Source organism: Carassius auratus, chromosome 10, assembly GCF_003368295.1.
Source record: "Carassius auratus strain Wakin chromosome 10, ASM336829v1, whole genome shotgun sequence".
NCBI classification, from domain to species: Eukaryota; Metazoa; Chordata; class Actinopteri; order Cypriniformes; family Cyprinidae; genus Carassius; species Carassius auratus.
Genome location: NC_039252.1, coordinates 5,622,382 through 5,647,433, shown reverse-complemented (window position 1 = coordinate 5,647,433; position 25,052 = coordinate 5,622,382). Strand labels below are relative to the sequence as shown.

At 36.6% G+C, this 25,052-nt stretch overlaps 1 protein-coding gene across 3 annotated transcripts in view; it reads right to left on the bottom strand.

Annotated features, from left to right (window-relative positions):
* Positions 1 to 1,022: 1,022 nt before the first annotated feature.
* LOC113109655 (spermatid perinuclear RNA-binding protein-like) overlaps positions 1,023 to 25,052 on the bottom strand; it is a 79,234-nt gene continuing 55,204 nt past the window's right edge. The window contains exons 6-19 of one of the 3 annotated variants that reach the window (XM_026273357.1): positions 24,334 to 24,478; positions 19,801 to 19,892; positions 19,306 to 19,401; positions 18,930 to 19,041; positions 17,626 to 17,723; positions 15,430 to 15,535; positions 14,903 to 14,986; positions 13,321 to 13,532; positions 10,946 to 11,098; positions 9,609 to 9,743; positions 8,698 to 8,838; positions 8,368 to 8,494; positions 7,092 to 7,142; positions 1,023 to 1,537 (exon numbers count right to left, since the gene is read on the bottom strand). In XM_026273357.1, coding sequence (XP_026129142.1) covers positions 1,443 to 1,537; positions 7,092 to 7,142; positions 8,368 to 8,494; positions 8,698 to 8,838; positions 9,609 to 9,743; positions 10,946 to 11,098; positions 13,321 to 13,532; positions 14,903 to 14,986; positions 15,430 to 15,535; positions 17,626 to 17,723; positions 18,930 to 19,041; positions 19,306 to 19,401; positions 19,801 to 19,892; positions 24,334 to 24,478 — 1,647 coding nt within the window. In that variant the 3' untranslated portion in view covers positions 1,023 to 1,442. Of the gene's footprint in view, positions 1,538 to 3,320; positions 3,800 to 7,091; positions 7,143 to 8,367; positions 8,495 to 8,697; positions 8,839 to 9,608; positions 9,744 to 10,945; positions 11,099 to 13,320; positions 13,533 to 14,902; positions 14,987 to 15,429; positions 15,536 to 17,625; positions 17,724 to 18,929; positions 19,042 to 19,305; positions 19,402 to 19,800; positions 19,893 to 24,333; positions 24,479 to 25,052 lie in introns of those variants that run through there. The other 2 variants (XM_026273358.1, XM_026273359.1) reach the window with 2 other exon arrangements.

The window sequence follows — 25,052 nt, the reverse complement described above, 5'->3', positions numbered from 1 at the left end:
AAATTTTCAAGGATCACATCACATTTGCATCCAAATCTAAATTAACCTACACAGAACTGAGCCTAAACCCAAAGCTAAGTTATAAACTGCTTCAATGATCTTGATTCAGGCAGATTTACTGAATAGAAAATAACTACTTTCAGTGTATAAAGTGTACGTTTAATGCAAACTACTGTGTTCAAAGCACATTTTCGGCAAGAAGAGGCACAGCACAGATACTTGCAGCTATGTTTCTGCAAAGCAAGCTCATGCTCAATGCGAATGTTGCAACATGTGCACTAAAATAAATATGTCCAATTATGCACCACTTTTGTGTGCATGTGAAACAGGCCTGACAATAATGACAAATGAATGGAAAGGCAAATGAAGGGCCATTTACATGTATGCCATATTAAAGAGAGTCACCTGTGCTTTTGCAGGGGAAATTGATGAGTGACCGGGTCACATTAGCTGCCCCTCATACCGCGATTACGTGTACGAGTATGCACCTCTGTCAACGGGCAGAAAGTGTAAACAAATCTGCCGTCGGATGTGCTTTTGAAAGACCTGTGTGAACGTCTGTGAGGTGCGGATGTAGGCGGCACAGTGGCCAGATGTTTGGAGGATGACCTCTTAACCCAACCAGAACGCCAGACTTTGGTCGACTGAGCAAAAAACAGACGCGAGCACTCGCACAGATCTGCCGAAAAGACACGGCGAAGCTGCTCGAGTCGGAGAGAAGGAAGCATTACTAATCTACTACAGGTAGATTAAGAAAAGGGCTTTCATATTGCATGTTCACAAGAATAATTTACGAGATTAAATTGCTTGGAATATATATATATATATATATATATATATGTATATGTATATATATATGTATATATATATATATATATATATATATGTATGCTCATAATGTATATATAAAACTGGAAGAAAGTTATATCTTAGTATAATGGTTATATATCACTTTGCAATTCTAAAATAATCAATACCAATAATATGTATATGTATATATACTGTATATAAATATACATAAGTACATAGGTATATCTACACATATATATTTATAGTGCCATAGACCATACATATATATGCATGTATTTATAATATAGCCACAAATACACATGTGGTGAATATACAATGAAAATGACTATATTGCAATGCCAAGTTTGAGTAAGACTCAACCGAACATTTCACATCTCAAGTAAGCTTAAAGCCCAAAAGAGTTCAAGTGTATTGCTATATAAGAAGGAACCGAAGTCCCCGGTCGGTTTTCGGGACGAGCAAGTCAAATAGAGTATTGCTTTTGTAAGATTGGTGCGTTTTTGGATCCTTAGGTTGGGTATGGATGGGTTTTGGTGGAGAGTGTATGAAGTTTGGGCTGTTTCTGTGTAGTGGAGACAGCCTGGTCAAGCCTGGAGTGGTACGACAGTTTAGAGCCACACAACCTGATGGTTCTAGAAGTCAGAGAAGAGATCTTGAGGACCCAAGTGAATAAAAAAAGGAGCGATGGTCCGCGGCTGGTAAAAGGGATTGTCAATGAAAAGACCACCTACAGTGAGGACAAGAGCAGAGAGAGCTGCGATTAATGGTGCGGCCCGGCAGGAGGCAGCGGTATACACATTCTGATGGCAAGGGGGAAATGGGGTTAGGGTGTGCCACAGGGGTGGATACTAGGGTCTCTGCTCTTTCGGGCTGTACGTGGGGTTTTCATTGCACTGGGAGCGTCTCAGGTTAATAAAAAAGACATCAACAACTTAAGCTGCACAGTTAACTTTCCGACAAAACGGAAAAAAAACTTGGAGCTCATTCGTTTGAGAAAAGGCAGAGGAAATGTAAAACGTATGTGACAACTCTGAGGTTTCCATACAGATGTAGTTAGTACAATAACTCTGACAAATCAGATCTGACATGATTTTGGAGAGAGTATAGTACAATGACAGCGATCGCTACCAAAGAGGAAGGGCCATTGGTTTGGAGTGGACACTTGAGGGATGACCATGACAAATGTGACGGATCCATTAACAATGGATGGGAATATCGTGACCACTCGTCTAACCATGGAGATGGAGTTCCTCTTTGGTAAGCGACGATCATGACCCAGCCATAAGTCAGCACAAGCATCATCCAAATGTTTTATGAACGTGAACTTAAGACCATTTGTAAAAACAGAGAAGGGTACTTGCATCTTCGCCCTCAATATACATTATAATTAATTTGAAGAAGAGTGCGGCATCTATGTAAGGCTTGTAGCTCAAAGGGTCAGGAACAGGGTTATTATAGTTAACTAAAACAGTGTTACTTGAAATAATGTTAACTAAAATAAAATAAAAAGTTATGATGCATTAAAACAACTTAAAATATAACAACAACAGCAACAAAAAAAAGACAAAACAACAAAAATGACTAAAATAACATAAAAATGAAAATGAAAGTTAATTCAAAATAGAAGTACAAAAAAAAAAACGATACTAAAATAACACTTTTCAGGAAAGACCCTGAGCAAAGCAGTGTGGACTTCAATGTGAATCGGCTTGTGCTGGCCTTTGGAGGAGTATGAAATAACATCTCACACACAATAAGACACTCACCAATAAGTAAAAACAAAAAAGGACGAAAAGACATTTCAGTAGCATGTCTCCATGGATCCCTTGTTGCTGCTTTCGATTCTCCGCTGTAAGGCTGTGACTGGAGCTTCCGGTGTGTGTCCATGTGAGGGCCGTGTTTGAGTTATCTGTGTGAGGAGTGCCTTTGTATGGTTCAACTCTATCACTAACTGCTCAGTGGAAGAACAGACATCTAGAGCCGGACTAGCCCAACTTCTGCATTAACTGCCTTATGATAATACTAAAATATATAATAAAACAAACAAACAAACAAACACTAAAATCCAGGTTGAAATCTTAAATGTCCAAAATTTCGAAACAGGCTATGTCTGGAAACATATTTTCCTAAATGATTTAAAAAGGAATGTTCTAGGTTCAATAAATAATACTGATTATCACAGAAGAGAACCGACATGTCCCACAGCTGGTATCAATTAAAAATAAATTAAAATAAAATAAAAAGTGTGCACAAAAGTCACCACTTATAATTAAAATCTACTGTACTGTGCATTTTTAATACATATATTTGTATATTAAATTTTTTACATTAAAATAAAGATAAAAGTTTCAGAAAGTATAGTTTTAACATTATGACACATGCCTTAAAACTTCTGAAGGTATCTGAAAGATAAATGAAATGTACATTTAGAGCTGGTAAAACTGCTACAGTAGAATGAATATATGCTAAAAGAGTAAGTAAAGAGTTTCAAATATACACCAGTCAGTGCGTAGCAGTTTATGAACATTAAGGTTTATTTGTTAGCAGTAGTATGTATTCGATCTATACATCTTAAACACAGCTCCTGATATCCGTACATAGATTAAGCCGGCTCCCATACTACAAGAAAAGCACAACCACGATAATAAGAGGCTGATATAATTTAAATTCCCAAGAATGAGGTAACAATTCACAGTACAAATCCTTCAAGTTTTCTTTCTGAAGAACATAAAACCTGTATTTGCTTAAAACCAGAAGACAGTAAAAGAACAAAAAATGTGATGATCATCAAATAAAAAGCACTTTACAAATACCCTTATAGCTGTCCCTACATGTGACATGGGTGTGCTATCTGACCTTCCCTTCTCACGTACATTTACGCTGTGCATGTGTGTATAAAGTAGGCTCCTGAGCTAAAAGAAAGAGTAGTGAGGGACGGGGTAGGCGGGCACTTTCATGACGGGCAACAGAAGCATTCTCTTGGGCAAACCTAGAGAGAAAATGAAAAGAGCACTCCACATAAGTCCAGGACAAAATAAAAGACCTGCGGGTGTTTTGTTTAAAATGAAGCTAATGCCAATTCAGTCTCATTGTAGCATGGGGACATGAACCCAAGAGAGCAGAGGAGAGCAGAAGAACAGGAAGAGTGAGGTCAGGTGAAGAGAGAGGGTAGAAATCAAGCATTAATTCAGATAGGAGATGACACATGTACCTGCTGCCTAATGTCATGTGATATGATATATACACATACAGCTGACCTTCTGAACTACATGCTATATTCAGTCACCTTATGAACAATGGTTCTGGAGTAGGGCTGAATGATATACTGTAAATTAATTGTATAATAATTTTCTGAAATTCTTACTTATAATTTGATTAAATATTTTATTTTTGTTGAAAATATAAATATTTTACAGAGATATTGTCTCAAAGTCCCTCTACATTTTAACCAAACTATCATCAATTTTAGCAATGTGTAAATCTAACAATAAAACAGTAAAATTACAGCTAAAACTAGTTTTCCAGTTTTTCACGAAATTAACCAATGCAATATATATATATATATATATATATATATATATATATATATATATATATATTTTTTTTTTTTTAAATTATTTATAAAATATTTGGAAAAAAAAATTCACCAAAAAAGTAGTTAAATCAAGTTACCGTTTTCAGTTTTTCACAAAATTTAAAAATCAACTCTAAATTAAAAGTAATAATATTTTTTCATTTATTTACAATCTATAACAATCAAATAATAATATACAGTTAAAATCTAAATATTGTTTTCCACACAAAATTAAAGGAATAATTATTTGGTTTTATTTGATTCACAATTTACAAATCCAATAATAATAGTAATATTTTTAAGTTTAGGTTTGTTTTCAGTTTTACAGAAATATATATATAGTTTTGTAATTAGATTCAATGTATGATATTTCTTAATATACTTTAATATATTAATAATTGATAAATGTTATATCACAAAACATTTATAATTTAGAACATTAAATTAGATAATTAATTTGCATTATGTTGCAACATTTATTAAACTTAATAATATTTATAAGTACTCAATATATTGCCCAGCTCTAGTCTTGACTACTACACAGAACTAATCTAATTGAAAGTAATAAAGTTAAACTTCTGAAGCATAGAGGTGAATTGTGGGTAGGGGCACATGAAGGGTTACAGGAGTGATCTGCCGGCTGGCGCTCTTATGTGGAGTGTTCATTCTGTGCCGTGTGTGTGTGTGTGTGTGCATGTGTGTGAATAGTAGTCGTAGTCTCACAGTCGTTCCCATTTAGAAATCCCAAAGCAGCAACAGGAGGAAGAGGACTGAACAGCGTAAGATGACTGGTGAGAATTACTGCATGCACACAGCTCTCAGGCACCAAACCAGAGAGACGTCAAAGAGAGGGGCGCACTGTTCTCTTACAGCACAATACCGGGTTTCACCTTCCACTTAAAGGAACAGTCTTTATGTGGCAGGCAGAGACCAGGGCGCTGGGAGCAAGCCCATATCCACCCCCCACCCGCCCCCCTCATCCTCCGAGAATATAAACACAGCAAACACCCTCCAAATTCAGCCTGGTTCCCGCTGAGCCCACCTCACCTAGTCCCCCCTGCACATAAGGCTCATTCAAAGCATCTTCATCTGGGCCTGACCGGAGAGGTGCTCCTAGAACAACACTCTACACAGACGGGTGAGGAGTGTGTGTTTAGAAACCAGAGGGACCGTGTCCTCAATCCTGTATTTGAGTGTTTATACGTTTCTGAGCGGATGGGTGTCCCAGAGCGGTGTGTTTGCATTAAGTTGTTATTGTTCATACTAAAACTACTGTCCCATGATGCAATGGGAGAGGAGCAGTGAATGTCAGGGATGTTGCACAAGTGCTCTGTCAGAGCTTTCTCTAGTATGCAGGCGGTCTACAGTTTGGAGATGACACTGCGTTTACTGATATAGTAACTAGGGCTGTTTCAGTGGGATTAATTATTGAATCATGCCATACAATTTTAACCAATAAAGCATGAGAAGGTATTTCCTTACTAACAGAGCAATTCAAGCACAAATTTGAGGGGTTTTAACAAAAAGGAAGATAACTATGACGTTTTAACAATTATCCGAATTCTATGAAAATAGTGAAGTCCACATCACAGCTGATATCAACACAGAGGGATAGTGTTGTTATCACTTATTGAATTTTTTTTTTCCAGCTAATGAATGTTAAAATTGACAGCAAATCAGAATCTGGCAACTTTAAAGGTCCTAACACACGGAGTCCGAAATTTGCGTGCGCGTTTTTCTTTTCTTTCATATTTGTCATCCTTTCTCATCAAAATGCTTGCAACAAATGTGAAAATGCAGAAAATGGAACCTGATCCATTTTTGTTTTTTTGTTTTAATAAATGGAGAAAAGTTTCTGAGCCAGTCTGTGAATGTGATGGACACAACGTGGAGTCGCTTTTTATTTTTTCTGTGCAAAAATTTCAGACTTGGTGTGCACAGACCTTACAGCATGAGCATTTAAAGCAGATGCTAATAAAGTTATCGCTAGTTATATTTCTTACTGTAAATGGGTGTTTAGATTACACAGACTGAATGTTTAAACCGGATTCAATATTGTTCTTAAATAATTTTAAAAAGCTGTAATCTTTTACTCACACTAAATACCAAATTTAAGCTATAATAAATCCATAAAAATGTATTTTGTCTCTACAATGCCTGTCAGTTTTTATTAAGATTATTAAGACTCACTGTGTGAACAAAAATGGTTGAAAATCACTTTGTGTTTCACAGTAAAAAGTGTAAAGTAAATGATGACACAATTTTTAGTTGAACTATCCCTTTCAAATGTACATGCTCTAATGTTAGCTGGTCGCAGCACTAGTCTTGAGACTGTGTTTAGCGTGATCTTTCTCTCACCCATCATGCCCAGCGGCTGCTTTGAATGGTGTAACTGTGTGCTGTAGACAGCAGCACTACGCTGACGCTTAGAGAGCCGCCCAGAGTCAGGGGTCGAGCAGGCAGACTAGACGAGCAAAGTCACACTCAGGCCAGGTGCAGCAAGTCTTGCTCCAACCACAGTTAAGAACCAAAAGGTTATGGTTCACTTCCATCGTCCAGGGACTCGTTTCTCTACGGGATTCTTTAGGGATGTGATTTTGGGGTTTGAAAGCCCAATTTGAGAGCTGAATGGGGGAGTAAGTGGGGGCAGATTTGGACCCTAGACCCTGACTGGAGGAAGGGAGGATGGGAAGGAAGGGGTACGTACCGTATGCAGGAGTGGCGGCCGCTGCGCTGTACCCGTACGGGGCTCCGAAGCCTGCGAGAACACAGCATTCATGATATATGATGAAGTGTCAGGGCCTCAACACTACCTGTGACCTTTGACTTCAGTGTCATGAGTCTTTCTGAAGACTATTATGCAGACTATAAACACTGCCTGGCCTTGGCTGTCTCATCCTTGAATATGGACATGGGTACTGTATGTCTTCTGACTTAAAGAAAAGCTACACCCAGCATTAGTTAGGGTTCAAATAATGTTTTCCAGAAACATTTCAATCAATGCAATAACGATTCAATCCCTATTTGCGTATTTAAATCCAGACAGTGACTTTTTTGGCCAGGCAGTGCATTAATTATACGTAAATACATATAATAAACAAATTAACATAATAACATAATACCATGCAAAAACAAGAGCAGGTGATCTTATTCAAAATGAATGTGAATGGATACAACATGATATATATTTTAGAACATTTCATAATTCTAGGAAAAATGTTCAAAGACTGAAGGAATTCTACAAAGTAAAATGGAAAAAATCATCAAAAAATATGAAACAGGTTTCATAATAATAAACTTGATCACCGGAGCAGTACACCATTGGTAATTGTAAAGATTTTTTGAGTATAGGTGTCGATAGCAATAAAATGACAAGATTTTAATTTTAAATTAAACAAACACAATTTTTTTTTTTACTTTAGACACAATAGTATAAAAACTGTTCAAAAGTTTGGGATCAATACGTATTTTTTAAAAAGAAGTCTCTTATGCTCACCAAAGCTGAAATCTACTGGACAAAAATACATAATAAACAGTAATATTGTGAGATATTATTACAATTTAAAATAACCTTTTTGTGCTTTAATACATTTAAAAATGTAATTTATTCCTGTGATCAAAGCTGTATTTTCAGCATCATTACTCCAGTCTTCAGAGTCACATGATCCTTCAGAATCATAAGAAACATTTCTTATTATCAATGCTGGAATCAGATTAGCAGATTATTATTTTTGTAAAAAAATACTATCACGTTTTTATAGAAAGTGTGAAAGTTCTGCATTATTTGATTTAGAAATCTTTTGTAACATTCTAAATGTTTTTACTGTTACTTTTCGTCAATTTACTTTTGAATGATAGTGTAAATTGAAGCTAAACGAGTACTTCTGGAATATGAATGCATTGTTGTATGTAGTTTAACATGTGCCCAGAAGTAAACAGGTCTTTAGTCACTCTAGAAACACTGTCTGGCATCAAACACACACCTGGTGTGACGTATCCAGGTGCTGCCGCAGCGCTGACGAAGGCTCCTCGCGTGAGGGTGGGTCTTCCTCGCCCTCGTGCTGCCTGGACCGCCACCGCAGACACAGCAGCAGCTAATGCCCCTTTACTCTACAACACACACAGGCTTTAATCAGCAACGAGAAGTGTAGGGCTGCCACAGATTGATTTCCGGAGAAAAGAGATGAAATAGTCTCTAATAGAGCAGTCATGGATTACCAAGCACTGACCCTAGATATCCCAGGAACAGATTGAATACTGTACAACCCTGTCTGGATGTTACTGGTCACTAGTGGAAGCAACAGATGACCCACCTGAGGGATTATTTTCTTCTTCTTGTTGCCAGCAGCATTAGGCCCGGAGAAGAGTTTTTCTAGAGCCGCGAGGGCAGCGCTGGCTTTGGCTACTTTCTTATTGGGTCCTGCGCCACGAAACTTCTGCCCGTCCACTTCCACCTGCCCACGAGAGAACGGGATGAGGATTTTGAACAGGAAATTACATCAGTGACTAAAATATGAAATCATATATATATTTTTTTTCTCTTACGCATGTTCACAAAGGGTTTATTTCATCAAAATATAGCAAAAACAGTGAAAGCAAAAACAGTAATATTGTGATTTATTTACTTATTTTTATTCTTTTTTGTATTTGAATATATTTTAAAATGTAATTTGTTCCTGTGATGCAAAGGTGTGATGCTGATTTTGAAATCCGCTTTGCTTCACAGGAACAAATGACTAATTAGAAAATGTAAATAAAAACAGTAATATTTCTAATATTTATAATTCTAATATTTCACAATATTACTGTTTTACTGTATTTTTTAGCAAATAAATTCAGCATTGGTGAGTATAAAGGACTTAATTCAAAGAAAAAATTATATTCCACATTTTTTTTCACACTTTCTATAGCAATTGTGAATGCTTCTTGTCATTGAAAAAGTAAGCTCCCAATGCTACATTATTGTGAGGACTTATTATGCATTTTGTTTTCCACCAAGTTAAAAACCTATGTTTGGTTGCATAAAGTGATGGCACACCTCTCTTTTCTAAATTCATGACAGAGGACATGTTACACAACAAAGATGAATACTTGGGTTAGAGATTGGTTTAAATCCCTCTTCCCCAGTATGAGTAATAAGAATAAAAGTACTGCCCATCTTAGCAAACACCACTAGTAAACACTAGTCTTCTTAGTGAACAGGGATTGATCTGGTGAGGCCCACCTCCATGACGAAGCGTTTGTCGTGACTTCCTCCGCTCTCTGAGATGAGCTCGTACTTCAGCCCGCGGCGTTTCTCATTCAGCTCCATGACTGGGTTCTTCCCGCTGGCCGTCAAAATAGGACCCTGAGTTCGCACCTGGATGCAAAACGTTTTTCAACTCAACTGAATCAACACTGAACTGATGTGTGCCAAATACTCTGACTATTTTCTTATGTAGAACTGATTACAGCTGAATTAAGCTTGTCGCATCTCTAATTAACTGATAAAAAAAAAAACATTTATAAAAAAAAAAGAATATTTTTTTATATATATATATATTTTTTTTATTATTTCTTTCTTTTTTCCCCAGAATTACCGTGTTGTGCATTAAAAAAAATTTCTTGTAAATAAATTCTGATAAATTATTTTTCTGGTATATATTCCTTTAAAAAATGTTTAAATAATAATTTTACTATTAGTAGTAGTAGTAGTACCATCATTACATTTTCTTCAAGATAAAATGAACGTTTATTTTGACAGGTTTCTGTGAAGGCCTTGTAAATGACATGGCGAATCATGTCCTCATTTATTGAGTCAGCAGAGGCTAAGAACACCGCGAGCATCACGCACACTTCAGTATGCTCCTTTAGTGATTTTTTTTTCCCAAAAAAGCACCTAGTGACAAATCTAGCGACTTCTTGGACAAAAAGGATTTTTGTGCAAATTAACATCTTGGAAGAGAGAGCTGTTTATGTAGTTTTAATGGGCCACGTTTCAGTCACTATTTTATATTCATTCCACTGTCTGACAACAGAAACAGTAAAATATATAAATAAAAACAGTTTTACTGAGAATTTGGCTGCATTAAAATACAGTATGTGAGCACAGAGAGGCAAACAAATGTAAAAGGCAATACAACCTAATGAAGTGTTGTACATGCTAATTAACGTATGAAGTCATCTAGCGACATTTAGCGACTTTTCAAGCTGGCTTTAGCTATCATCTGTGCCATTCATTCACACAGAGACACGCAGAACATGCAGATTCATATTTAAATGGTATTTTTGCAGCTTAATATTCACAGACACTAGTCCATATCAAGCTATCCATTCAAAATTTGGCAAATTCCATGACGTTCCGCGTTATGCAGTAAATTCCATTTTTATGACTGGATTCCGCGATTCTGTCTGCGTTTTCCACATTGCAGAAATCATAAGGCCTTATGTTATTTTCTCGTGTATTACTACGAAGCTGCTTTGAAACAATCTTTATTATATAAAGCACTATATAAATAAATATGACTTGATTTGAGTAGAACATAGTAAAAACATTTAGTGCGTGAGTGTGCGTGCGTGTACCTCCAATGTGTTGGAGCTGTCTGAGGAGTGTGATGTGTTATTGCTTGAGTGTGTGGATGTTTCGCTCTTGCCCTCCCCGTCCGACTTCTCGTCTGCACTCATGGAGTCCAGGTCTGTGTCGAAGCCTGTGGGGTAACCCATCGCCTGTAGCACCTACACCACAAAACAGCATCACAACTAGTCCAGCATGAACCCCAGCCACACAGAACGTGATGGAGAGTCACAATTTAATAAGCAAGCAGTGGCATCAGATGACTACGATGCAAGACTGTCAAGTAAAAAACATTTTGGAAACTCCAAAAGTTGACTATGACTATGAATAAATGATTAACTATTGTAACTTTCCCTATTTAAAACTATATACATTAGCCCTCATTTTAATGAGGACTTTACTCTTGTAAGGAACATGACACCAAAATACAGTAAAAGTATCTTTAAACAAGAAGATTCACATGCAGATGAAACATGCAGGCCGTCAGTAAGCAGGCGCAATCAAAAGTGGACAGTTCCTTGGATACAGAGGTCATTATTGAGCGTGAAATCATCACTTTGAAAAGAAGTTCACAGAAATGTGACCACACTGCAGATGCAAAGCGGAGCTGCAGATCTCTGTAAATCAAGTTGGATGTTTAACATAGATAAAGAAATAGAGACAAAACATATTACACTTATACTGTATATTGGGGCCGTACAATTCATTATTAAATACCATATCAATTTATCAGCCAATGGAAATGTTTTAATTAATCAGTATTGATATATATATATTATCTCAGATCCAGAGTGAATGCAAGCTTTAAGTGAGTTTACACAGGGGTAAAGGACATCACTTGTCAGTCTGACCCAAATTGCCATTACAGAAAGAGGATTAGAGCGGTCCTATGCTCCAGAGTCTGTGTTCACCAGCACTCTGGGATTACACAGAGTTGAGTTCGCTTTGCATTCTGGGCATCACTGGTGTGTGTATGTGGGAACAAGCTTAATCGGTCTTCCTAAACGACACATTGTTTTACTATCCTGCTACAATCTACAAATCTGTTCGAGAAGGGCGATCTATAACACTAAGAGACTGATTTAACCATGGTCATGGGATCAAGTATACAGCTGACATCAGCTTAACAACAGCACACCAACTAGGTGCGTCAATTTTTACTTTATTTTTATACATATTTATTGTCTAAATGTGAACAACGTCAAAAAAAGCTTGCTTTTTAGTTTTGCTTAATTGAAATAAAACCAAAATCATGATATGGCTAAGTTAGTATGATAATATTACTATTGTAAAATTGCACTGTAAATTAAAAATAGGATTTACGTATAATAATATACTATTTTGTAGTGCTGTCAAATGATTAAACACAAATGCATCCAAAATAAATGTTTTGTTTACATAATATATGTGTGTGCGCTGTGTATATTTATTATGTGTATATAAATATACACACAAACATGTATATATTTAAGAAAATTATTTTAAATATAAATGTAAAATATTTATATCTAATATAAATTATATTAATATAATTAATATTATTCCAAATATATACTGTATGAATGTGTATTTATGCATAATAAATATACACATTAAACACATTATGTAAACAAAGTTATTTTGTATGCGATTAATCATTTGACAACACTACTATTTTTACTTTACAGTGCAATATTACAATAGTTATATTTATATTTTAATATTTGTTTATTTAGTAATAATAATTAGAATAATAGAAATAATTTGAAATAATAAAAATTGTATTTAGCTTTTTTATTTTTGGATTAATCCATTTAATTAAAATCAAAATCACAACCAATAAAAACAGTTGTTAGCTGAAGCACCAATTCTAAATGAAACTTCATACTCATTTTCGATTTCATAGAAACTAAAGTAGAAAAAAAGGACTCAAGAGAATCTTGAACTCGGGTCACTCGTATCAAAACTGTGGTTATTGTTAAAGGAATAGTTCATCCCAACATAAACGCTCTGTCATTATTTACTCACCCTCACCCAGTTTTTTGAAACTAGTATGACTTTTTGTAACATAGAACACAAAAGAAGAAATTAGACAGAATGTTTAAGCTGCTCCTTTCCAGTTTCAGTATCAGGAGGCTTCTATACACCACATGGGTCATATGGACTACTTTTATGGTGCTTTTTTTCTATTCATGACAGCCCATAATCAACAATAACTTTCGATGCATGGAAGCGTGCAGCTCAGTAATTTTGTCTGATTTCTCCTTATACTGGTTTCAAAAGGCATAAGCATGAGTAAATGATGACAAAATACACATTTGGGGGTAAATTATTCCTTAAACACCTTACTCGATGGTCACCACTCCAATCACATGATGCAAAGACAACTGACGTCCAGGTGTACCTTCACAGCCACGTGCAGCTTGGCGGTCTTCTTCGAGGAGCCAGAGGCTTCGTAAACAGTGCCGTCGACGTCTACAGACATGGTGAAGACGGGGGCGTGAACCGGACCTGACTGAGACAGCAGTTTATACTGCAGCCCCGGCCGGATCTGGTTCAAGCGCATCAGAGCGTTCATGGGCTGATTCGAGTCTATTGCTTTACTGTCAAGGACTGCTGGAAGGGAAAGAGAACAGAAATAAATGTTAGCGATTATAGCGCAAAACAAGCGCTCCTTAAAAACACAGCTCATCTTCTAACTTTCTGCGACCCCTTCTTTCCATCAGCTGGTTAATTGCAAATTTCTGCTGCTTTGAAAAAGATTTATTTGAGCCGGGCGAGGAGCGCAGGCTGGGGACAGCAGCGCGGCTCCAAGAGAAATTAAGAATCAATGGCATTGATTTCCCAACGGTTGTCTGCTTCCTGTATGAGAGAGCAAGAGATGGAAGCGCAGCAGGATGAGGAGCGGGAGAGAAGAGACGGCGAGAGAAGAAAAAAAAAGAGCAGAGAGAAAACTGGACAGTTTACAGAAGAGAAAGAAGGTGAGAGATTAGCAGAAAAAATACATTAAAACATTGTGTTGTTCTTTAATCATTCTAGAAAGAGGAAATCACTTTTAAGGCCAAAAAGGGCCAAAATCAAGAAGTAACGACTGAAGAAGGAAGGTTAGTGTACCAGCGTTTCCTTGCTAGTTTAAAACAGGAGAGGTCATTACAGGCAGGAGAGGTCATGAAGCAATGAGAAAACTTTGGTTTGGAGAGGCACATTACTTGTAGACAAGTACCAAATTCAAACATTAGATTGACATGTCATTTAAAATGAAAATATCATAAAAACAAAAAAAAAAGGAAAGAAACTTTCTAGAAAATGTGCTAGAAATGGCACTCCAAACTGAACCAAACAGAACTAAAGGTCAACTGATATTCATTTTTTCAATGCCTGAGACTGATTTTATCATCTACAGTTATCAGCATTTGTTGATCAACAATATACTGAAATACATAATGCAAATTAAAGGGATAGTTCACCCAAAAATGCATGCACCGTGGTACTGTAGTGAACGCGTGTCGAACTGACGAAGTCCTCAATTTTGTTTCCTTTGCACACAAAAAGTTTTCTTGAAGCTTCATAAAATTATTATTGATCCACTGATGCCACATGGACTATTTTAATGATGTCCTCACTACCTTTCTTGGTCTGTAACGAGTCAGTTGCGTTGCAATGCAGGGTCAGAAAGCTCTCGTTTTAATCTAAATTATCTAAGTTTGTGTTGTGAAGATGTATAAAGGTCTTACAGGTTTGGAATGACATAAGGTTGAGTAATTAATGACAATTTTCGTTTTTGGGTGAACTATCCCTTTAGTGATAACAAATGAGAATTATTTTTCACAATGTTTAATAAAAACGTATTTAATCCAAAAGGAAATTACAATTAATCGACTAACGGAACACTGCTATTGACAGATGCACACGATCTCAATAAGGATCTCAATTACACGTTATATAATTACAAATGAACTGGTTTAACCAACGTTGCTCGGACTGACCTTTTCTCAGGTTGCGTTTCATCTTCTTGATGAGGTCTTTGTCATCCAGCAGACCATCTTCATAAGGTCTCTTCAGCCCTAGACCTGAGACACAAGAGTAGAGTTACGTGCTGATGAAACACAATCACTAAAATACATCAAAAACAACTCACAGAGCTAGATCTGGATGTCAGTGTGTAAGATTTCTGAATTATTTTATTTTCATGTCATTCAGCAGAACTAAATGGATTTGCAAAAAAAAAAAAAAAAAAAAAACACTTCTAATATCTTATTTTGATTGGACAGTCAGTTAGCCCCACCCCCAAACTCACACCAATGACTGAGTCCGAGTTGCTGTTGTCGGGCAGATGTTCAGGATGTTCAGACAAACAATCTTAAAACTAATGTTTGGAAAGTGTTTCACACTTTTCAGGGAAATAAACCTACAAACAACTTATAGTTGTATCTACATATTAAACTAGACCTTGAGGATTTAAATAACGAAAAATGACACAGCCTTAAGTAATTAATTAATTGTGTGTGCTCACCTTCTTTATCTGACCAGGGGAATTTCTGTGAAGGTTTACTTGAGGGAAGAGCGTCCATCTCTAAGACCTTATAGATCTGCCCAAAGGCCATGAGCCGCAGAGCATGCTGGAACACACACACACAAAAAGTAACAAATTTACGACAGAGCAAAGCTAAATAATCTGCTCCTGAAAGAAAACAAAAAAGTCTTAAGATGTACCCTGAATAAACACAAACACTTTTTTTATATATATATATATATAAAATAAAGCAATAAGTCTCAGTTTGAGCCCACAGACGTAGATGTGGAACATCGGCACTGAATCACCACGTTCAGAGGAATTATGGGGGACAGACTGCCTCACTAATAATTCATGCTACAACTAACTCACATTGCCTCATCTCAACAGATATTGACAAAGCTGTTTACTTTAGTTATAGCCCATTAGAGACCACATCAGGTTTGGTCCCAAAAGTATCCCTGGAAAAGATTTGTGAAAACACCTTTAATTGGAGCAATCAGCCCATCACAGTGTGAATATCACCACAGTGAACTAATCGTTTTAATACGGTCCCATACATAAACTTTGACTCTAGAGCAACAGAATTGCAACATGACGTATATTTGGGAGGTTAGTCACGTGATAGAACTAGATTGATTACATCAGCAAAACTATTATCACTGGATGTTACTTCACTTCATGTTTGATGTTTGTAAAGGTTCATGCTTAAACTAATCAAAAGTAAATTGTTTTTTTTTTTTTTTTTATTATTATGTCATATTATTTTATATGCTACCGTTCAAAAGTTTGGGGTTGGTAAGATTCTGTAATGTTCTCAAAATATGTCTCTTCTACTCACCAAAGATTGCACTTTTTAGATACAAAATGAGAATTTTCAGCATCATTACTCCAGTCTTCAGTGAATGAATGGAAAGTTCATGTAACAGCACTTATTTTTAAATCAAACTGAACTAAAAACCAAAATGTCTAATCTGACCAATTTAAACCATCCTTGCTAAAAATTATTTCCTAAAACAATCTTATTATCCCCAAACTTCTTACAACAAAGTTGACGCATCTCTTTCCAAAGTTTAGCGTTAATGATATTGTTCCTAAACTAAAGTTTTAAATTATATTTTAGGTAAATAAGCATTAAGAATAACGATGTAATGAGCTAAAATTTCATTTCAATGAAGTTAGATTGACATTTTCCTTCCATCAAGGTCGCGTGAGTAAACTGCATGGATAAGCAGCATGTTTCATCCTCATGTGTGACGGCACAAACTCTTTCTTAATGCAGTATCTCTGCAGGTAGTCTTATCACTGCACTGCATCTCATTTATGACTACGGCAAACTGCGGCATTATCTCCAAAAAACCTTACGCATCACATTCACCTAAGTAGATGAATAAAACAAATATACTGTATATATGAATTATTATTTTTTAATAATTATATATACTGCTGTCTTTTTTTTTTCTTCTTCAAGGAAATGATATAGTTCTTAGCTTCAGTGGTGTGTGTAGAGTCAGGAAGGGTGTGTGTGTGTGTGTGTGTGTGTGTGTGTGCTGAACCTCTTCGATCTACTGCAAAACAATTAAGCACATTGTGATTCTGCTCTCGACTGCACGAGTGTTCAAAGGAAAAGCGCTACAGAAATCTACTCAGAGATGCAGCACACACACACACACACACACACACACAGTCCCCGGGGCAGGAAGGAAGATTCACGGGCCGGCGCCGAATCATTTTCCCACGCTCATTAGAGAGCCAATCATCAAGGATCTTTATCAGGATGAGTGTGTGTGTGTTTAGTTTGGATGATACAGTACATGGGGCATTCACAATATATTTAATACGATCTGTTTTTTTCTCTCTCTCTCTTTTAGTTTCCTGCATTGTGTTAACACCCGCTCTGGTTTAATTTTACTCGACGTTTTCCCAGAAGACGGAAATATTAATTTGTGTTCTGGACAAACAAGGAACTCAAGAAAAACAATCACAAAATAAAAAAAATTATAGGATCATCTAGATGCTACAGTATGTAAACATTTGAACATTCATTTTTATGATTTTAGCTATTATATTATCTTGTGTATTATATATAACCATCTTAAATATATAAGATCTTAGTAAGGACAGTACTAAATAAAAAAACAGCATGCATTTTTGTATGATAATTAATATTTTGGTAGAATAATGAACATTATTAACCTGTGCGTTGTATGTGATGGCCTCTGCCTCCTCATCTGTCATGGACGACAAGGTGTTCGTCGGCTCCTTCTCACAGGGATCATGCAGGCCTGGTCCACCTGAGACGAAACCAAAAATAATTATATTATAAACGTCAAATACATTCAACAAATGATATGACTTGCATTGCTGACAAGAAGGGCCCAGTCAAGTGTTGAGGAAACTAGTGTGTCATTATTGAGTGAGTTACTCCCCATCATCGCAGAAGAACAGTTAATAAACTCTAAAGTCAACCTTTACTGTTTAAATTATGCCCTGAAGGAACAATACAACTATATATTTTTATGTTGACATAAGTATATAACATTTTAGCCCATGCAAGCCAATCAAATATGAATGCCTGCATCTTATTATTAAGGAATAAGTAAGAAGAGTATAAGTATAGCGAGGGATGGACTAGTTATGTCAAGAGCAGATAAATGAGGCTCCATTATTCCTCCGGGCCTCAGACAGGAACGAGAGCTCTGCGAATAAAAGCCAGATCTGATAGTGACACCGCTGCTGTCATCACAGCGCACAGGACTTCTTCACATTCATCTCACATATGGAGATATGTTGGAAGCTTATTTAAAGTCAATTAAGATTAGGGATCTATTAATATACAATGGATCATTTTCGGGTTTTTTTTATTAAAAACAGCATTCATAATCAAATCAGGTAGAAATGAGATACCAAAATAGATTTAAGTAATTATTTAAAAACAAAAATACAAATTACCCACAAAACTAAAATACTTGCAACATTATTGTTTTTTCTCAGCAAGGATGCTATCATTTGAGCAACTGAGCATCCTGGTCCTGAAAAGTGTATAACGGTTTTCTTAAAAAAAAAAATAATAAAAAATGAAAAATAATAATCAGAAATGTTTCTTGAGAAGCAAATCAGCATATTTGAATAAGAACAGGAATTAATTAAAATTTTTAATATATTCACATAGAAAATTGTAATATTATTTCAATATATAAAAAAAATGTCTGTGTTTTTATCAAATAAATGCAGCCTTGAGCATGAAACGTCTTTTTAAAGACATTTAAAAAAATCTTACTGACCCTAAAATTTAAACACTAAGTGTAGATATTGAAATTTAATTGACCATAAAAGATGAGATGTTTTGAATGTCCAAAAAAAAAAAAAAAAAAAAGACAAAACCATAACAATTAGAATTAAACTAAAAAGAGGGGCCTCTTTGTTGTCTGAGGCGTCTAGATCTATTCTCTAGAAGCTCCAGCTGTTTTCCTGCTTGATTGTGGAAGTGTTCATCACACCTGGAAGCAGTATGCCAGAGGCGAGACACTCCATGACCCTCCGCAGAGCCTCTCCTGCTCCCAGAGGTCTGTTACACGTGGCGATGGCCTTCTCACATATCAACTCCAAAGGCTGAGAACAAAAGAGCAAATCGTTTTCAGAGACTGATTTGGGACATACGAAGCTATCAGTTCTTAAAAATTTAGCCTATGGGAGATTACTGCACATCTGTGGTTACTGTAAAACCATTCAGTTTAATGCTTCAAATACAAGATACTAATACTAGAATAAATCCAGTCCTAGACACCCCAGACCCCCAATCTTCAATAATTCAACGGTTCGTTTTACTGTAGTATTTGTCATGATACCAGAAGGCATCAGAAGTCTGATACTCACCCATCCTTTCAGAGGTTCCCACGCAGGGACTCTAGTGCACATGTCTCTCAGTATTCGCAAGACGATCACGCACGACTTTAGCCCGTTAACTCTAGCCTGAGGAAACCAGAGGGAATCAGCCAATGAACTGACAGCCACAATCAAACCCAGCCTTTAAGCAATCTCTAGATCTTGACAATAAGTGAGTGTGCAAGTGTGTTGTGCTTCGGTTCTGGCCCGTGTCGTGCGGTTGATGGAGGAGGGGGCGGGGCTTATGTGGGTGGGGTGGGAGAAGGGAAGAACTAGACAAATCCTTCATGATGACAAGCAGGTTATGCACTAACAAAAACAGGCAAAAGAAAACTAATAGTGAAACAATTGCTTTTGTAGCCTTACGATACGCAAACATTCATGATGAGGTGACAAGCATTTGGAGAGCTGGAGGAAATCGAGGACAATGGCATGTTGTTTTGGGTCATAAGGCTACAATAACAATGAGAAGAAGTGAGCGCCAACCTGGAACCATTTGGCATGTCGCAGAGAGGCCAACGCCACCAGGCACCTCTGTCTATCCAACAGGTCCGCCGGCTCGCTCGACTCAACGCTCTCTATCGGTGAGAAGAACGGGACAGGAAATCAAATCACACACGCGTAGACACGCACGCTCACACACATACGCACACGTGATGAGGGAGGGGGCTGTTAAGGCACAGCAGGAAAGAGAAAGGAGGAAGCCAATCGGCTCAGGTGGTCCAGTGCATCCAAAAGAGATGAGAGCTCAGTGCATCTCCTTGGCTGGCTGGAAACTGGAGGAAAGATTCGCAGAAGGGGTTAGCATGTGCCGAGTGTTGCAAAATGCTCAACACGGCCTACAAAACAATTGCCGTTATGCACTATCCTAACCAGACACGCTGTAATACAGCATACTCTCTATTAATTTTTAGTTTTGGCCCGATGAGCCACAAAAGTGGCGAGAAACAATACTGCAATTTTCTGTCACTTTTTACACATTTTTGGTTAGATACTGGATTGCTCCGCCCACAGAACACTCTGATTGGTCCACTATCCCAACACACAGATGCAGTGGTGTTAAAGTGTTGATTTTTATGAAAACTAACACATTTTTTTTCTCTTTTTTTTTTTAAATGAAAAACTACTACTATTTACTTGTATGTAAGCATGTTGCAATAAACCTCTTTGAAATTCACTTAATATTTTGTGGTGTATAATTTACAGTCAAACATCTATTTTTATTTTTTAAACTAAACAAAAATCTAAATAAAATGCTAGCTATGAAATGAGCAAGATTATGGGGTATATGATTTTATTAAAAAATATATATGTTTTTTTTATTCATCTACAATTAAATAAAAAAAAATGTTAAAACAATTATATTTCTAATTATGTATTTATCTTTATTTTTCCTATTAAAAAAAATGACAATCCATCATTTGAAAAATATTTTTTGTTTGTTCAGAAAAACATTACAAAAGCCATAAAACAAAATCGGGGGTTGGTAATATTTAAAAATGCATTTGAAAGAAGTCTCTTCTGCTTACCAAGGCTGAAATGATTTGATCAAAAATATAGTCATAATTATACTCTGAAATATAACATTTTGTATGTAAACTTCATCAGCATCACATGATCCTTCAGAAATCATTCTAATATGCTGGCTTGTTGCTCAAGAAACATTTCTTACTCATCAATGTTGAAAACAGTTTTTTAACACTTACTCACCCCAAACTTTTGAACAGTAGTGTATATCCTGTGCTAGATGTCAATAGATTATTCAGAGTGTGAAAAGATTGTTTTAAGAGAGTTTGGTTTCTAAAAAGTCCACAGACTGCCTAAAGCTGAGGAAACATCTGGAAACACAAAACATTCAGATTTCATCTCCTCACACAGAATTTCAGTGAGGACAGAGACTAATTTCCTGTGGCATGTCTGGTTAGTTAGGTGCTAACGTCAAAAGCAGCGACACATGCTAACGACTTCAGTGAATCAGTGCCAGTTTGTGCTTGGATTGTCACTGGAATAATGAAGACATGCAGTGGGTATTGTTATAGACCAGTCACAACAAGAGAAGAGATCGCTTGCACACCACACACACTCACAATCTGAGCTGTCTGAACATTTGTCTTCATCTCTCCCACCCAAACAATACATAAGGATCATTCTTGAACTTGTTTGATGATTGTTTTTCTTTCATTGGCTCGGTAGGTGAGCGTGTGTGTACCAGTGAGATCATCCCACTGTTCCTCTGCAGATAAACACACAGATAAAAGACAGAAACGGCTGCCGCAGTGTAAATCCAGGACAAGGTGTGCAGGTTAACGTGGTATTAATCAAGGGGGGTATTTCGAGATAACTGAAGCATTACTCTTTCATAATTCCTCTCTGGACTTTAATCAGAGCAGCCCAGCTGAGGAGGGTTAAAGAGGAAGATCTGTCAGAGTGATAGAGAGGTTTAGCCCACCCTCTAATCAATGACACACCATCATTTATCTCCCCGCAACCTTACGAACACTCAAAATGAGACAAATGATTCGGTGCATTCATAACCGAATCATACAAATCTCCAGCATACAAACACAAGTGGAAAAACATGTCCAGGTCCAAAAGTCTGAGACCCCGCTTGTTAATTATACGTGTGTGTGTGTGTATATATGCGTGTATTTTTTTGGTCATTTATTTGATATTTTTATACAAGTTATATTTTAAGCAAGACAGAAAAAAACTGGATTGAAAAATTAAGATTTGCGATAGACATTTGAAACCCTCTGTTTTTCAAAAATAAACAAATAAATAAATAAAATGAAAACAAATACAATTAAAAAAAAATATTGTTACTGTACGGCATAAAAAAAATCCTAAATTCAATGACACTTAATTTAAATCAACAAATTAAAACAAAATACTGTCACAGTGCAATTAATATTTTACTGAAAAATAATGCAACATTGCATTTTTTTCATTTTTTTGGTTTAAAGCACATTTTTATGCATAACGGTAATAAAAACTTTGGAGGAAAATGTGCTTAAATGTCAATAAACAATGTCACAATGTACAATATTTATGATCCTAAAAACAAGCTTCATGTTTTTTTTTTTTTATAAAAAACGTTTCTTATTTATTTTTGTTGATTTATGGAGTGAAATAGAACCCAGTCAAGTTCTAATATTACATTGTTATGTGTGTTTGTGTGTCATTTATGCACGTGTGTGAGCTGATGTGTACTGCCCATTCAGTCCGGTCCTGAGATTAAGCCGTTTCTCAACGGGACAGGGCCCTTGACCCAGTCAGGAAAATACGAGGTGCTCCTGTCGTGATCTACAGCTCATCGCTCCATCTCTCCCTCCCTCCTGTCATCCGTCATCCCTCACTTCAGGGGCAGTGTCCACATCTGACACAGCTGTTAGATGGATGAGGTGTGTGCTGACACAGGTATCGATTCCTCAACCCGGATACATTCCTTCATTTTCCTCTCCCCACTTCTAACAATCTACATCAAACGGGATGGCGGCGTGAGCCAACAGATCAGAAAATGAGGGTGTTGGTGTCTGAGAGAATGAGATTAAGGCATATTGGTCTTAAAGTGCACCCAAAAATCTAAATTCTGTGATCATTTACTCACACTGTTGCTGATCCCCACTGACTACCATAGTATGAACAAAATAAATAAAATACCATTGAAGTCAATGAGGACTAGGAACTGTTTGGTTATCCATATACTTCAAAATGTCTTGTAAATAGAGAGCATGGTTACCATCAGAGTACTGAAAATTAATCACTTTTAATTAAATCACTTTTTTAAACACAATATAGATTTTTTTGAGTGTTTTAATATAATCATCAATCTTGATAATTTTAAAAAATATTAAGTATAAAAAAATATTTAATTTATTATTTTATACTTGAAATTCGTTTAAATTCATTAAAACTGATCATCAATCATTAACAATGCTGATTTTTACTATCATAAGCTCAGTAAGTCAGTCAATGAATTTCAAAATAGTAAAGTGTTCAAATCAGTTTAGTGTACTTCATTCTTTTGTAATCAAATCATTGCATTTAAATTCTGCAGAAATCTGCGGTACTTTTTCAAATTCCATGAAGGCCACACTAATAAGACATCTAACTCTATCGTCCTCTTTAGTATTGAGGATTGTTGCTGTCACTGTAACGGATGAGCACTTAAGCAGGTTCAGCAGGGCTGCACCCCTCCAATTCACTGCCAACACATTTGCATAGAGCGACAGAATGAGTGTGTGTGTGTGTGTGTGTGTGTGTGAGGGAGAGAGCAAGGGAAAGAAACAGCACCTTTCGCATCGCTGCAGCTCTAATCGTTATAGCCTAAATGCCGTCTTTTAAAGATACAACCACTTCAGCTGTCAATGCGATCAGTCACGGGTCACGGCACCAAAAACTCCACTAAAACACTTCCATCTTGACTTCCCTCATGTGTTCGGATCTCAAGTGCCTCTACATCAGCAATAACTGACGGCAAGCTGAATCAGGAATAAAAAAAGTGTGACTTTATGAAAGGATGAAAGTGACTTAAAGGGGACATATTATGAAAATCTGACTTTTTCTGTTTAAGTGCTATATTTGGGTCCCCGGTGCTCCTACCAACCCAGAAAACATGAAAGAGAACAACCCAGTACATTTTTTTTTTTTTTTTTTGGTAACTCTCTCTCTGCAAACTTCTGAAAACCAAGCCACTCAGATTTCGCTCCCCCTGTGACGTAAGGGGATCTTATTAGAAGTTTACACCCACTGCTCTGCTCCAGGGTCAAGAGTCTGACAGCATGAAGACCACTCAACCCGCTGCTGAATCAGCTCTGTGTGTGTGTGTGTGTGTGTGTTCAGACTGTGAGATGAGTCCAGCGCTGTGTGCGGCCCTGAGAGTGTGTTCTGAAGAGATGAAAGCTCTTTCTTCTAATGGACCATCACTAACACACACACACAAACACATTCATCCATCCCCTCCCTCATCTGCTGTTTAGCAAACGAAAATGATAGAGTTGATCACATGTGGGCACAAACCTTGCTCCTCCGTCTCACCATCATCTTGCATCCGTGGGGAGGTGAGCGTCACCTTCAGAGTGAGTTTGGGGTCTGTTGTGGTGCGGACCAAGATGGCGGCATCTGGAATAGAGCTCTGTACCTCATACTTCTCCTCTGTCAACTTCTGTAAGGGTCAGAGGTCAAACACATGCAAAGATGATACAGAATGAATTATCTTGTACTTGGCTCTATAGAAGGGTATAGTTGTGACCTATTCAACTCATGGAAAAAAGTTCTTCCTGGTTTATTTGAAAATTATTGGATACGACAATCAAATAATTATTGGATTGTCCTATCATAAACCATACATCAATTGAAAGCTTATTTTTTTCAGCTTTCAGATGATTTATAAATCTGAGTTCCAAAAAAGTTACTCATTGCTTTTTTTGTGGTCCAGTGTCACATATGAAAATGTATTTTAACATTTAGTAATTTAACAGATGCTTTTATCCAAAAGAAATTACAAACAAGGCCAATAGAAGCTATCAAAACAACAAAAGGGCAACGATAAGTGTTACGACAAGTTCATGCTAGTCTAATGCAGTTTTTTTTCTTTATATAATAAATAAAACATATAAATGTAGATAGAAAAGAGAAGGAATAGGTATAGCTAGTTTTAGATGGTCAAGGATGAAAATCAGTAATGGATCAATTGTGAAAATATCATAATCCAGTGCTACTAATGGTTCACTCCAACA